This window comes from Nicotiana tomentosiformis, chromosome 12 (genome assembly GCF_000390325.3).
Source record: "Nicotiana tomentosiformis chromosome 12, ASM39032v3, whole genome shotgun sequence".
NCBI classification, from domain to species: domain Eukaryota; kingdom Viridiplantae; phylum Streptophyta; class Magnoliopsida; order Solanales; family Solanaceae; genus Nicotiana; species Nicotiana tomentosiformis.
In genome coordinates this window covers 124,430,035-124,441,754 of record NC_090823.1, presented here as the reverse complement: position 1 = coordinate 124,441,754, position 11,720 = coordinate 124,430,035, and the positions used below count along the sequence as shown (strand labels likewise).

The window sequence follows — 11,720 nt, the reverse complement described above, 5'->3', positions numbered from 1 at the left end:
TCATTTTTATGTTTTCTATGCTATGTAGTTTGTTTTTACTATCAAGAAACTAAGGGCAAAATAGAAAAAAATAATTAATTATACCATGATTTTCTAAAACTACAATTATTTTGGACTAGATATATTTAGTAGCCACGACAATTAATATGAATAGGAGGAAATAAATCCTTTTTAAGTATAGAAAGATGATAATTTTTTTCTAGGACAAACTAAAAAGGAAATTATATCGCATAATTGAGGACAAAGGGAGTAAATAAATTAAAGGGGTCGGGTAGGGATTACTTTCTATAAATACCAACTAACGTTCATTCTTTTCATATTGCTTCCTCACAAACATGCAAATCATAACAAGTATCAACATGATAGGAATATTGATAGTGCTAATCTTCTCTTCTTCCCTTGCTTACTCTAGTCAACTTCCACCACTTCAATTTAAGAAGCTCCAACTTCCTCAGCAAACAGTCGGCCCTGACTCTACCGCTTTTGATCTTAAAGGCAATGGACCTTACACGAGTGTGGCTGATGGCAGAGTACTCAAATATCAAGGTCCAAATATTGGCTTCATTGATTTTGCTACCACATCACCATTAAGGTAAAACACAACAACTTGTTATTTTTTCCCCACTTCATTCTAGTTTTAAATTGAAGGAAAGTCTTGACGTAATTAGTAAAGTTGCTGCCATGTGACCAGCAAGTCACAGATTCAAGCCGTGGAAACAATCTCTCGCAAAAATACAGAGTAAGACTACGTACAATAGACCCATATAGTACAACCCTTTCCTGTACCCCGCGCATAGCTGGAACTTAGTGCACCGGCCTTTTACTTCATTCTAGTTTTAAATTGTAAGTTTTATTGTTACAATTTCTAATTTCTTTCTCTTTAGGACCAAGGAGGAATGTGATGGAACAAATGACCCAAATTTACTAATCACACGTGGAAGACCTCTTGGCGTTGGGTTTTATTACAAAACTGGTGATCTCTACATTACTGACATCAATTATGGCCTCTTGTCCGTTGGATCAAACGGAGGCCTTGCCACACAACTTGTTTCGGGCATAGATGGCGTCCCTTTCGCCTTTGCGGACGCGCTAGACGTCGACCAAATAGGGGGAGTCATATATTTTATTGATTCAGGATTAATATTTCGCACCAGGTTTGCTCATTCAATTTTCAATGAACTTTGGATTTTCCGAGATGTTGTAAAATCTACTTATCAGGTCATCTTAATAATGAATTTATAGGTAAATGTCTAATGAGTATGAATCAGTAAACACAGAACAAGGGTGGGTGACTAGTTAGCACCAATTAGGGGTGTCAAATGGGCGGGTTGGGTCAATTTTGGGCGGGTCAAAATGGGTTGAGTCAATAATTGGGCGAGTCAAATGATCCGTCCAAAAGTTACTTGAGCTAAGATAGACTAAAATTCGGGTCATAACTCAACCCGCCCAACTTTTATTAAACTTTAATTAATATGTGTTGCTTTCTTATAAATTGTATAATTACTAAATAAGACTTTTTTTTCTTTTGCTATGGTTATATATAACATATCAAACAAAAAACAAAATTATTTCTAAGATATTTTGGCAAAGTTAATCATGGATCAATTTGGACTAAAAATTAGCTCAACTTTAAATGGGTTGAGACGGGTTGGTCAAGATGAATTAAGTTAAATAAATGGGCGGATCAATAACCAGTCTAACCTTGGGTGGGTCAATAACCAGCCCAATTTTGGGCGGGCTGGATGGGTCATTTGGGCTTGAGCCAAATTTGACAGCCCTAGCACCAATCTGTATAAATATCTTAACTATGAGACATAAAACTCAAATTTCATTATGAACTTACACAGGCGGATTTATAGGGGAGATTATAGGGTACGTGAACTCATGGTCTCTCCTCAAAATTTGATATTTTATGTACATATTTTCTAAAATTGGTTTAATATTAATTGTTGGCACTCATGTTTCAAGAAGGTTGAATGGTGCACTTGGTTAAAGGTTGAGTTATTTTCCTCCTCTTTTTTAGTAGTGCGTCCATGTACTGAAAATCCTAGATCCGTCTCCGAACTTACAAGTTACAAGTTACAGCTAATATACCTGACTTAAGCGTGAAACTTTCGCTACTTTGACAGAGACATAAATTTAATCCTTCAAAGTGGAGATACAACAGGGAGATTTTTCAAGTATGATATAAGAACAAAGCAAGTTATGTTCTGATCATATGTTCTGATCACAGAAATAATTGCTAGCAGAATCAGGAGGTTTTGGCTCAAAGGTCCAAAAGCGAATTCAACAGAAATATTCGCAAACCTTACTGGACATCCAGATAACATAAAGAGGACGATCTTGGGCGACTATTGTGTAGCTGTTAACATCGTGAAACAACAACAAACTCCAACCATATTTGCGCTAGCACAAAGGGTTGATGTGCTTGGGAATGTTGTCTTATCGTTGAATCTCACAGCTCAATATCCTAATTCGTTTTCTGAAGTTCAAGAATATTTTGGTAGACTCTATATAGGATCTTTTTTCCTCGAAAATTTTGTTGGTGTTTATGGAATTTGAAGGCTTATAAGGCCGTCGAGTCTGTTACTTTAGGCCCTAACAATAAAGGTGTCAATGTTTTTATTATATATGAAAAACAAAAAAAGGGCTATTTTAGGCTTCTTCATTATTTTTCATTCTTTAAGCAACACTAACTTTTGTGGAAATTGATATAAAATATCCTCCTATGGTTAATGAAATATATCGCGGCAAAGTCTGGGAACTACGGTAAAATTATCTTTAAGAAACCAGTCACGGGTTCAATCCATAAAAACAGCCACGAATATTTGCATTAGGATAAATTATCTATATCACACATTTTGGGGATGCGGTCCTTCTTCGGACCTTATCTGCAGAGGCGGACACACATGACGAGTTGAGGGGTCACCGACACCCGAAAACTTCGACAAAAACTCTATATATACTTGCAAATGTCTTAAAAAAATAGTCAGATATTAGCATAGGTCCCCGTATCAATCTTTTTAAGCTGCAGTGATGAATTTATATTGAATATCTATGTGCTCCCGCGCCGCCGAATCCTAGGTCCGCCTCTAACAACAACAATAACATACCAAGTGTAGTCTCATAAGTGGAGTCTCTGGAGGGTAGAGTATACGGAGACCTTACCGAAAACGCATTGAATGATGTATGTATGGTTATGTGTGCCTTATTCGTTGCACATGAACTGAATTCTAACATAACATTTGATAATAATGAAAAACCAGCAAAGAATTTCGATCAACCGGATGTTCTAACCGCAAGAAAAAGGTTAGGAGTTATATATAGGCATGTGAATGATGCAACCAAATAAGCCAAAAATCTGTGTCATGATTAATAAAAGAGACAAACAACTTACCTATGTTCAAAACATCTTGCTCATGCCTAAAAGAAATAGTATCACCATTTACATTCGAACTCAATATTTTCGATCCGGAACATAAATATATACATATGTAAAAGTTCATTGGAATTTGAATAATTATTAGATCTATATTCATTTTAAAAAGTATAAATGAATTTAGAATACATCAAATTTAAATCTTAGACTCAACCTCAGTATCATGACAGGTACACTTGGAACTATTGTTCTCCCTCTCCTTCCTTATGTAGCCTTTTCAAGCAAGAGGAAAGAGTTGCAGAACCTAAGAGCCCGTTTGAACATAAGAAATTTTTTCTTTTTTTGCAAAAAAAAATATTTTTTTTCGAAATCAGCATTTGTTCATAAAATTTTTTAATTTTTAATTTTCACTTGAAGATACATTTTGAAAATTTTCGAAAATTTGAAAAACTTCAAAAAGATGTTTTTCAAAATTTTTACTTAAATCGCTCACAAAATTTCAAAAACAACCCAAAATATATTCATGTCCAAATACAACTCTAAATTTCAAATATCATTTTCACTAGAAAAAAATTTTCCCCCTATTTTGAAATTTTACAATTCTTATGTTCAAACGCCCACTAAATCAGTTACCTTGCTTCTGCTTATATTATTTATTCTGCTTTACCTGAAATAATTAATGTGAAACTAGTTGATGGTAATTTAACATTAATTAAGGTTAATGAAATACATTACAAGCTGGACAAAGGTGGTGAGTTTACCAGCACTGCTAATTAGGGCGAAACTAAAATTTAAACCTTATGTATTCTGAGTTTTAGGAGATGACTTTAATTGTTAGTATATTCTCTACTTTGAAGTGTTCAATCTTCCAAAATTAGATGAGTTTCATAGAAAAATAATTTGATGAATAGTTTTGTGAGAAATATTTACCTTAATTAACAATCAAGTTAATAGTATAAACTTCTCACAAATAATATATAATATTCAAATACTTACGTGCAACACACATGTCAGTAACTAGTACTTGTTAAAAATGAATAAATGAGGACATTCGAAGCTGTTAACTCTAATACTAATCCCGGAGATAGGAAAAAGAAAACAAAAATCTTTTCATTTTAAAGGATCACCAGCTCGACTCCTGCTTCCAAGCCCGATTTCTTGCTCTTCGCTCAACTTTGGAACTTTTATCACTTAAATACCATGAATGATCACGGGGACTATTTTGTAGCAAGGTAATTTATAAATTCTTTATCAGACCACTTTCAGATGTTGGTATTGATTATGCGAAATCAGCGATAGAATAGGTCCATCCTCGATCCTTGTGTCATACCACTCGATCGCGAAAAGAAATAATACAATTATACTTTGAATTATAGTAAGTCATTTCTTTATAAGAATCTTGGATATGTGAAAGAAAGTACCACATGATCAAAGACTCAAACAGAAAGAAGAACTTAAAAGAGCAACATGGAAAATGAGGAACAGTAAGTACAACTCTGCTATATATGCTTTTCGCCTACAATCGTTGCACCCCAATCTTCAAAATGGAGGAGAATTTGGTTCTTGTTCACATCAATGTTCAAGAAGAGGACAGAGTGACTGCTCACATCAATGCTGTCTAGAGTTAGACTTTTGAGAGACCTGAAGCATCACTACTCCCGTGATCTAAAAGTTCAATCGATTGGATTCTACCCAATTTTCGATTTGCAAGAATAACTTACGCTACTAGAAATGAGGAAAAAACCGACCAAAATCATATTGATCGGTCGACAAAAGCGACCAAAAAACTATCCAAAACGGACGGAAACTACAAAAAAAATATTTATATTTTTTTAAATTACATACCGACCAAAGTTGGTCGATATATTGGTCAAAAATTTGACCGCAGTGGCCAGACTTGCTTAATCAAAGTAACTTTTTTATTACCGACCAATATAGGTCAGTAATGTGGACCCACATTTTAAAATTTTAATAATTATATTTGTGAGAAAACACATGAGAAAATATGTTATTGATATTGGATGATAAATACAATACAAGAGATCCTTATTTATAGCTATACACTACAAGGACATATTACTCCTATTTCAATGTGGGACACGACTATATTATATACATAGGTTTAAACTAATACTCCCCCTCAAGCCCGTGCATAGAAATCATATGTACCGAACTTGTTGTTGGTTTTTGTTTTATCTAATTAGATAAAAAGGTGTGAATGGGAAATGGAGAGAAAAGATTAGGAGAAAAACGAAAAGTTTGAAATAGTTTCCTTTACTAATGCACTTTGTCCCTCTTCGGAAGAAGGAAAGAAAAATTTTGTGCTTATATAGAGAAGCACATCTTCTAGTTCTTAGAGAGTTAAGAAGAACTGGTGCCTCGCGTCGTCGTCGTCGCTCGGCTTGTCTTCGGCTTCGAATTTGGTCAATTGATTTGATTGATAATTTTTTGGACCAAATTTATCTCCCATTTTTCGTTATTTATTTTTTTCTGATATTTTTGCGCGGATTTTATTTCACGGATAATTTCCTAACGACTAACGGTCGTTTTTTGAATTCGAGATCAAACAGAAAAATTTTTCTGCCGAAAGAGTACCTCATGTGAACAGGTACTTTCGCACATATTTAACCCAGACTGTTTGGCTATAAATTCAAATATTTGGTCTCACTTCATGACCACTGAAAATTTGTATACTCTTCCCTCTCTCTTCTGGATTTCTGCATTTGTTTTCCAAAAGCAAAAACGTAAACATCAATGTGGTTTACTGCCGTTTTGTTGAGTTCGACGAAATTCTGTAATTTCCATTGCCGGTATTACATAATAGTTATTCTGTTCTATCTTGGGAGGAATTAATCCAACAACCTTGGGCAATAGTGAGGGGATTAATTCCTTAAGGAAATACAGTTTTCTGTTGGGCTCGGAGCGTTATTCATTTCATTCTATTTCTTTCTTTGGTTTTTGGTTTCATTTTTTTTTGCAGAAATTATACTTTTGAATACAGTTTATAATAAGCTTAAGGAATTTAATATTTTTTATATTATGTGTTCATCTTATTTTTTGTTGTGGGAGACTAAAATCCTAGCGATTTTCTATTCCCGTTTTGGAGATTCAAATCTTTTTGACTTTAATCTCAATCCGAGATTAAAATCTTGTGATTTTCTACTCGGTTGTTTGTATTCAGTTTGAAGATATAAAAATTTCATCGACTTACTAATTCTGGTTATGTCAATTTCTTTTACAGAAAAAAATGACAACAAGTACGGAACAACAGAATGGTTCTGTTGGGACTACTGCTGGAATGGCTACTGCGTCTTCAAGTCGCACAACCCCTGCACCGGCGATGGCACCGGCAGAAAAATCCAAAAAGTTTTCCCGTGTGGACTTTAAGTGTTGGCAGTAGAAAATGTTTTTCTACCTGACCATACTCAGTTTACAACGCTTTATCAGCGAGGACATTCCAGTTCTGGGAGAAGAAACTCCTGAAAATGAGCGATTCGTGATCACAAAGGCATGAAGGCATTCTGACTTCTTATGAAAAACTATATTTTAAGTTGCTTGAAAGATAACTTGTACAATATTTATAGCGTCATGGAAACATCAAGAGAATTGTGGAATGCTCTTGAAAAGAAGTACAAGACTGAAGATGCTGGACTTAAGAAGTTTGTAGCCGCCAAATTTCTGGATTTCAAAATGGTTGACGGTAAATCTGTCATAACGCAAGTCCAAGAATTTCAAGTTATTGTTCATGACCTCCTTGCTGAAGGTATAAACAGAGTCAATATTCTTATTCAAGATATTGATTATTTTACTAATTATAAATTTATGATTGAAGGTATGGTCATAAATGAAGCGTTTCAAGTTGCAATATTTATTGAAAAACTGCCTCCACTGTGGAAGGACTTTAAGAATTACTTGAAACATAAGCGCAAGGAGATGACGCTTGAAAACCTTATTGTTTGTCTACGGATTGAAGAGGACAACAAGGCTGCTGAGAAGAAGTCTCGTGGTAACTCAACAATAATGGGAGCAAATATTGTTGAGAAAGCGTCTACAAGCAACAGAAAGAGAAAGAAGTCGTCTGGTCCAAAGAATTACCCGAGCAAGAAGAAGTTCAAAGATAATTGCCATAACTGTGGAAAAGTTGGACATAAGGTTGTGGACTGCCATGTACCGAAGAAGGACAAGAAGAAGAGTCAAGCAAACATGGTTGAAAAAAATGATGAAATGGAGGACTTATGTGCCATGCTATCTGAGTGTAGCTTGGTAGAAAATACCAAGGTATGGTGGATTGATTCTGGAGCCACTCGCCATGTTTGTGCTAACAAAGAGTTATTTGCCTCTTATGTTCCCGCAGGGCCCGGCGAGACTATCTTTATGGGAAACTCCGCAACAGCAAAAATTGAAGAAGTTGGGAAGATAGCTTTGAAGATGACTTCGGGCAAAGTTGTGACTCTAAACAATGTTCTTCATGTTCCTGAAATTTGCAAGAATTTGGTCTCTGCTGGACTTCTTATCAAGAATGGATTTGAGTGTGTCTTTGTTTTTGAAAAAGTTGTAATAAGTAAGTTTGATGTGTATGTAGGAAAATGTTACCTAACTGAGGGCCTTTTCAAGTTGAATGTAATAGCTATTGATATCAATAAAGTTCAAGCTTCTTCTTACTTACTTGAGTCAAATAATTTATGACGTGCACGTTTAGGTCACGTCAACTTCAAAACTATACGAAAAATGATTAACTTGGAAGTATTGCCTAAATTTGAATGCGATAATTTGAAATGGAAAATATGTGTGGAATCTAAGTATGTTAAACATCCTTATAAGTCGGTTGAAAGGAATTCAAATCCTTTAGACTTAATTCATATAGATATTTGCGACATGAAGTCAATACCATCTCGCGGTGAGAAAAAGTATTTCATAATTTTTATTGACGACAGTACTAGATATTGCTATATTTACTTACTTAATAGTAAAGATAAAGCAATTGAGGCATTCAAGCAATACAAAAAATGAAGTTGAAACGCAACTAAACAAAAAGATCAAAATGATAAGAAGTGATAGGAGTGGTGAATATGAATCTCATTTTGAAAAAATATGTTTGGAATATGGCATTATCCACCAAACAACTACCCCTTACTCGCCACAATCTAATAGAATTGCGGAAAGAAAGAATAGAACGTTAAAGAAGATGATGAATGCCTTGTTGATAAGTTCGTGTTAACCCCAGAACTTGTGGGGGAAAGCTATTCTTACAACCAATCAAATACTCAACCGAGTTCCCCATAACAAAACGCAATCCATTCCATATGAAAAATGGAAAGGTAGGAAACCCAACTTAAAATATTTTAAAGTGTGGGGGTGTTTGGCTAAAGTGAAAATTCCTAAACCCAAAAGGGTGAAGATTGGACCAAAAATGATTGATTGCGTTTTCATAGGATATGCAAGAAATAGTAAGGCATATCGCTTTCTGGTTCATAAATCAGAAAATCCTGATATTCATATTAATACGGTAATCGAATCCGATAATGCTGAATTATTTGAGAATATTTATCCGTATAAATATGAATGTGAGTCATCTACTGAAAAATCTAAGGGACCTAGAGAAGAAGAAGAAAGGGAAAGTACGATTAATGAGGAAAATCCAAGATGTTGTAAACGTCAAAGGACAACTACTTCCTTTGGACCAGACTTTCTGACATTTTTGTTAGAAAATGAGCCTCAAATATTTAAAGAAGTAATGTCTTCCTCGGAAGCACAATATTGGAAAGAGGTAGTCAATAGTGAGATAGAATCCATATTAAGTAATCATACTTGGGAATTGGTTGATCTTCCTCGAGGAAATAAACCTTTGGGTTCTAAGTGGATTTTTAAAAGGAAAATGAAAGCTGATGGTACTATTGACAAATATAAGGCAAGATTAGTTGCCAAAGGGTTTAGACAACGAGAAGGTCTTGATTATTTTGATACATACTCACCGGTAATGAGGATTACATCTATTCGGGTGTTAATAGTGTTAGCCGCCGTGTATGGTCTTAAAATCCATCAGATGGATGTGAGGACAACCTTCTTAAATGGAGACTTAGAGGAAGAAATTTATATGGAACAACCTGAAGGGTTCATGGTTCCCGAAAAAGAAAAAAAGGTGTACCGACTTGTTAAGTCACTTTACGGATTGAAACAAGCACCCAAACAATGGCATGCAAAATTTGATCAAAAAATATTGGCAAATGGATTTAAGATTAATGAGTGTGATAACTGTGTTTACATTAAAAATACTCAAAATTATATAGTCATTGTATGTTTATATGTTGATGACATGTTAATAATGAGCAAAGACATTGTAGATATAAATGCTACTAAGCGTATGCTTGCTAGCAAGTTTGATATGAAAGACATAGGAGTTGCCGATTTAATTCTAGGAATTAAAATTCATAAAGACTCCTCAAGGACTGGCATTGTATAAATCTCATTACATTAAAATGATACTTGAAAAATACAAGTATCTAGATTTCAAAGTTACAAAGACCCCGATTGATGTAAATGTGGCTCTTACAAAAAATCTAAGTCACAACAGATCTCAACTGGATTGTGCTCATGTGTTGGGAAGTTTAATGTACATCATGAATTGTACACGTCCTGATATAGCTTGTGCAGTAAGTAAACTGAGTCGTTACACAAGTAATCCCGACCAAACTCATTGGATGGCAATGAAACGAGTTTTGGGGTATCTAAGGCATACCCAAGATTATGCTTTGCATTACAGTAAGTATCCTGCGGTAATTAAAGGATATAGTGATGCAAATTGGATCACTGGGTCATCAGAAACAAAGTCCACAAGTGGATATGTTTTTACAATTGGTGGAGGAGCAGTTTCTTGGAAATCATCCAAACAAACATGCATTGCTCGCTCTACAATAGAGTTTGAGTTTATAGCTTTAGATAAGGCTGGAGAAAAAGTTGAATGGCTCCGGAATTTCTTGGAAGATATTCCGTTTTAGCCCAAACCAGTGGCTTTTATATGCATACATTGCGATAGTCAAGCATCAATAGGAAGGGCTGTAAGTGTTATGTATAACGAAAAATCTCGTCACATACGACGAAGACATAATACTGTTAGACAACTACTCTCTAGTGGAATTATCACAATTGACTATGTAAAGTCAAAAGTTAATGTGTCGGATCCAATTACAAAAGGCCTAAATAGAGAGGCGGATGATAAATCATCAAAGGGAATGGGACTATGGCCGAGGACAAGTCACTGTGGCGGTAACTTTACCTAGAAGACTAGAGATCCCAAGATCTAGGTTCAAGGAGATCAAACAAAGTCATTTGTGACGGTTCAACATTGTCAAAATTTTGGTCTATTCTCGTGATGAGACAATGTTCAGTACCAATGATAAAGTGTTAAGGCTTTTTAATGGTTTCTAAGTTTGATACGGAGTATATCAAATAGTGTATCTATGGGATAACACGAGGAATCACCTATATAAGTGAGAAGTGTAAGCCGCTTCAAGGAGAATTCTGTAAGGCCAGTTCTCTACGCACTTATGAACCATGCAGTGTTCATGGCTGAAACGAATACAACAATGAGAACCAAAGGTGGTTAAAGGGTTGATTGTGTGACTTATGGTTGTCTAGATATACACCAAAGTTCGACGGTTCAAAGATATCAAATCTACCGGTTGACCGAGTATATCCGACATAAGTTCACTATGGAGAGTTCAAAGGGAAACCTACTTATTCAGATGCAATTAATCCTTGCTTGTAAATCACACAATTTTTTCATGCATGCATATTTTCAGATAGCCATTTCCCATTCATGTGGGGGATTGTTGGATTTTTTATCTAATTAGATAAAAAGGTGTGAATGGAAAATGGATGGAAACAAAAAGTTTGAAATAGTTTCCTTTACTAATGCACTTTGTCCCTCATCGAAGAAGGAAAGAAAATCTTTGTGCTTATATAGAGAATCATATCTTCTAGCTCTTAAAGAGTTAAGAAGAACTTGTGCCTCGCGTCGTCATTGTCGTCGTCGTCACTCGCTCGACTCGGCTTCGGCTTCAGCTTCGGTCAATTGATATGATTGATTGATAATTTTTTGGACCAAATTTATTTCCCGTTTTTCGTTATTTATTTTTCTTTTTCCTGATATTTTCGCGCGGATTTTATTTCGCGGATAATTTCCTAACGACTAACGGTCATTTTTTGAATTCGCGATCAAATAGAAAAGTTTTTCTGCCGAAACAGTACCTCATGTGAACAGGTACTTTCACACCTATTCAACCCAGACTGTTTGGCTATAAATTCAAAGGTTTGGTCTCACTTTCTGACCACCGAAAATTTG

At 35.1% G+C, this 11,720-nt stretch overlaps 2 protein-coding genes across 2 annotated transcripts; both read left to right on the top strand.

The window, feature by feature from the left end:
• Nucleotides 1-359: 359 nt before the first annotated feature.
• On the top strand, nt 360-6,779 carry LOC104093308 (protein STRICTOSIDINE SYNTHASE-LIKE 10-like). Its single transcript, XM_070191311.1, has 4 exons — nt 360-592; nt 942-1,230; nt 2,218-2,487; nt 6,621-6,779. The coding sequence occupies exons 1-4, from the start codon at nt 360-362 to the stop codon at nt 6,777-6,779; spliced, it is 951 nt and encodes a 316-aa protein (XP_070047412.1).
• Nucleotides 6,780-9,855: 3,076 nt separating this feature from the next.
• LOC138903349 (secreted RxLR effector protein 161-like) lies at nt 9,856-10,374 on the top strand. The gene has a single exon (XM_070191309.1). It carries the CDS (start codon nt 9,856-9,858, stop codon nt 10,372-10,374), a length of 519 nt encoding a protein of 172 aa, XP_070047410.1.
• The last annotated feature ends 1,346 nt before the right edge of the window (nt 10,375-11,720 follow it).

Bases quoted from the DNA above. Each gene is read 5' to 3' on its own strand.
- LOC104093308 (XM_070191311.1), top strand. From the start codon at position 360: ATGATAGGAATATTGATAGTGCTAATCTTCTCTTCTTCCCTTGCTTAC. The intron at 593-941 runs GTAAAACACAAC...CACACGTGGAAG, and splicing joins GCTACCACATCACCATTAAG to ACCTCTTGGCGTTGGGTTTT. The intron at 1,231-2,217 runs ATGAATTTATAG...ATGTTCTGATCA, and splicing joins CTTATCAGGTCATCTTAATA to TATGTTCTGATCACAGAAAT.
- LOC138903349 (XM_070191309.1), top strand. From the start codon at position 9,856: ATGATACTTGAAAAATACAAGTATCTAGATTTCAAAGTTACAAAGACC.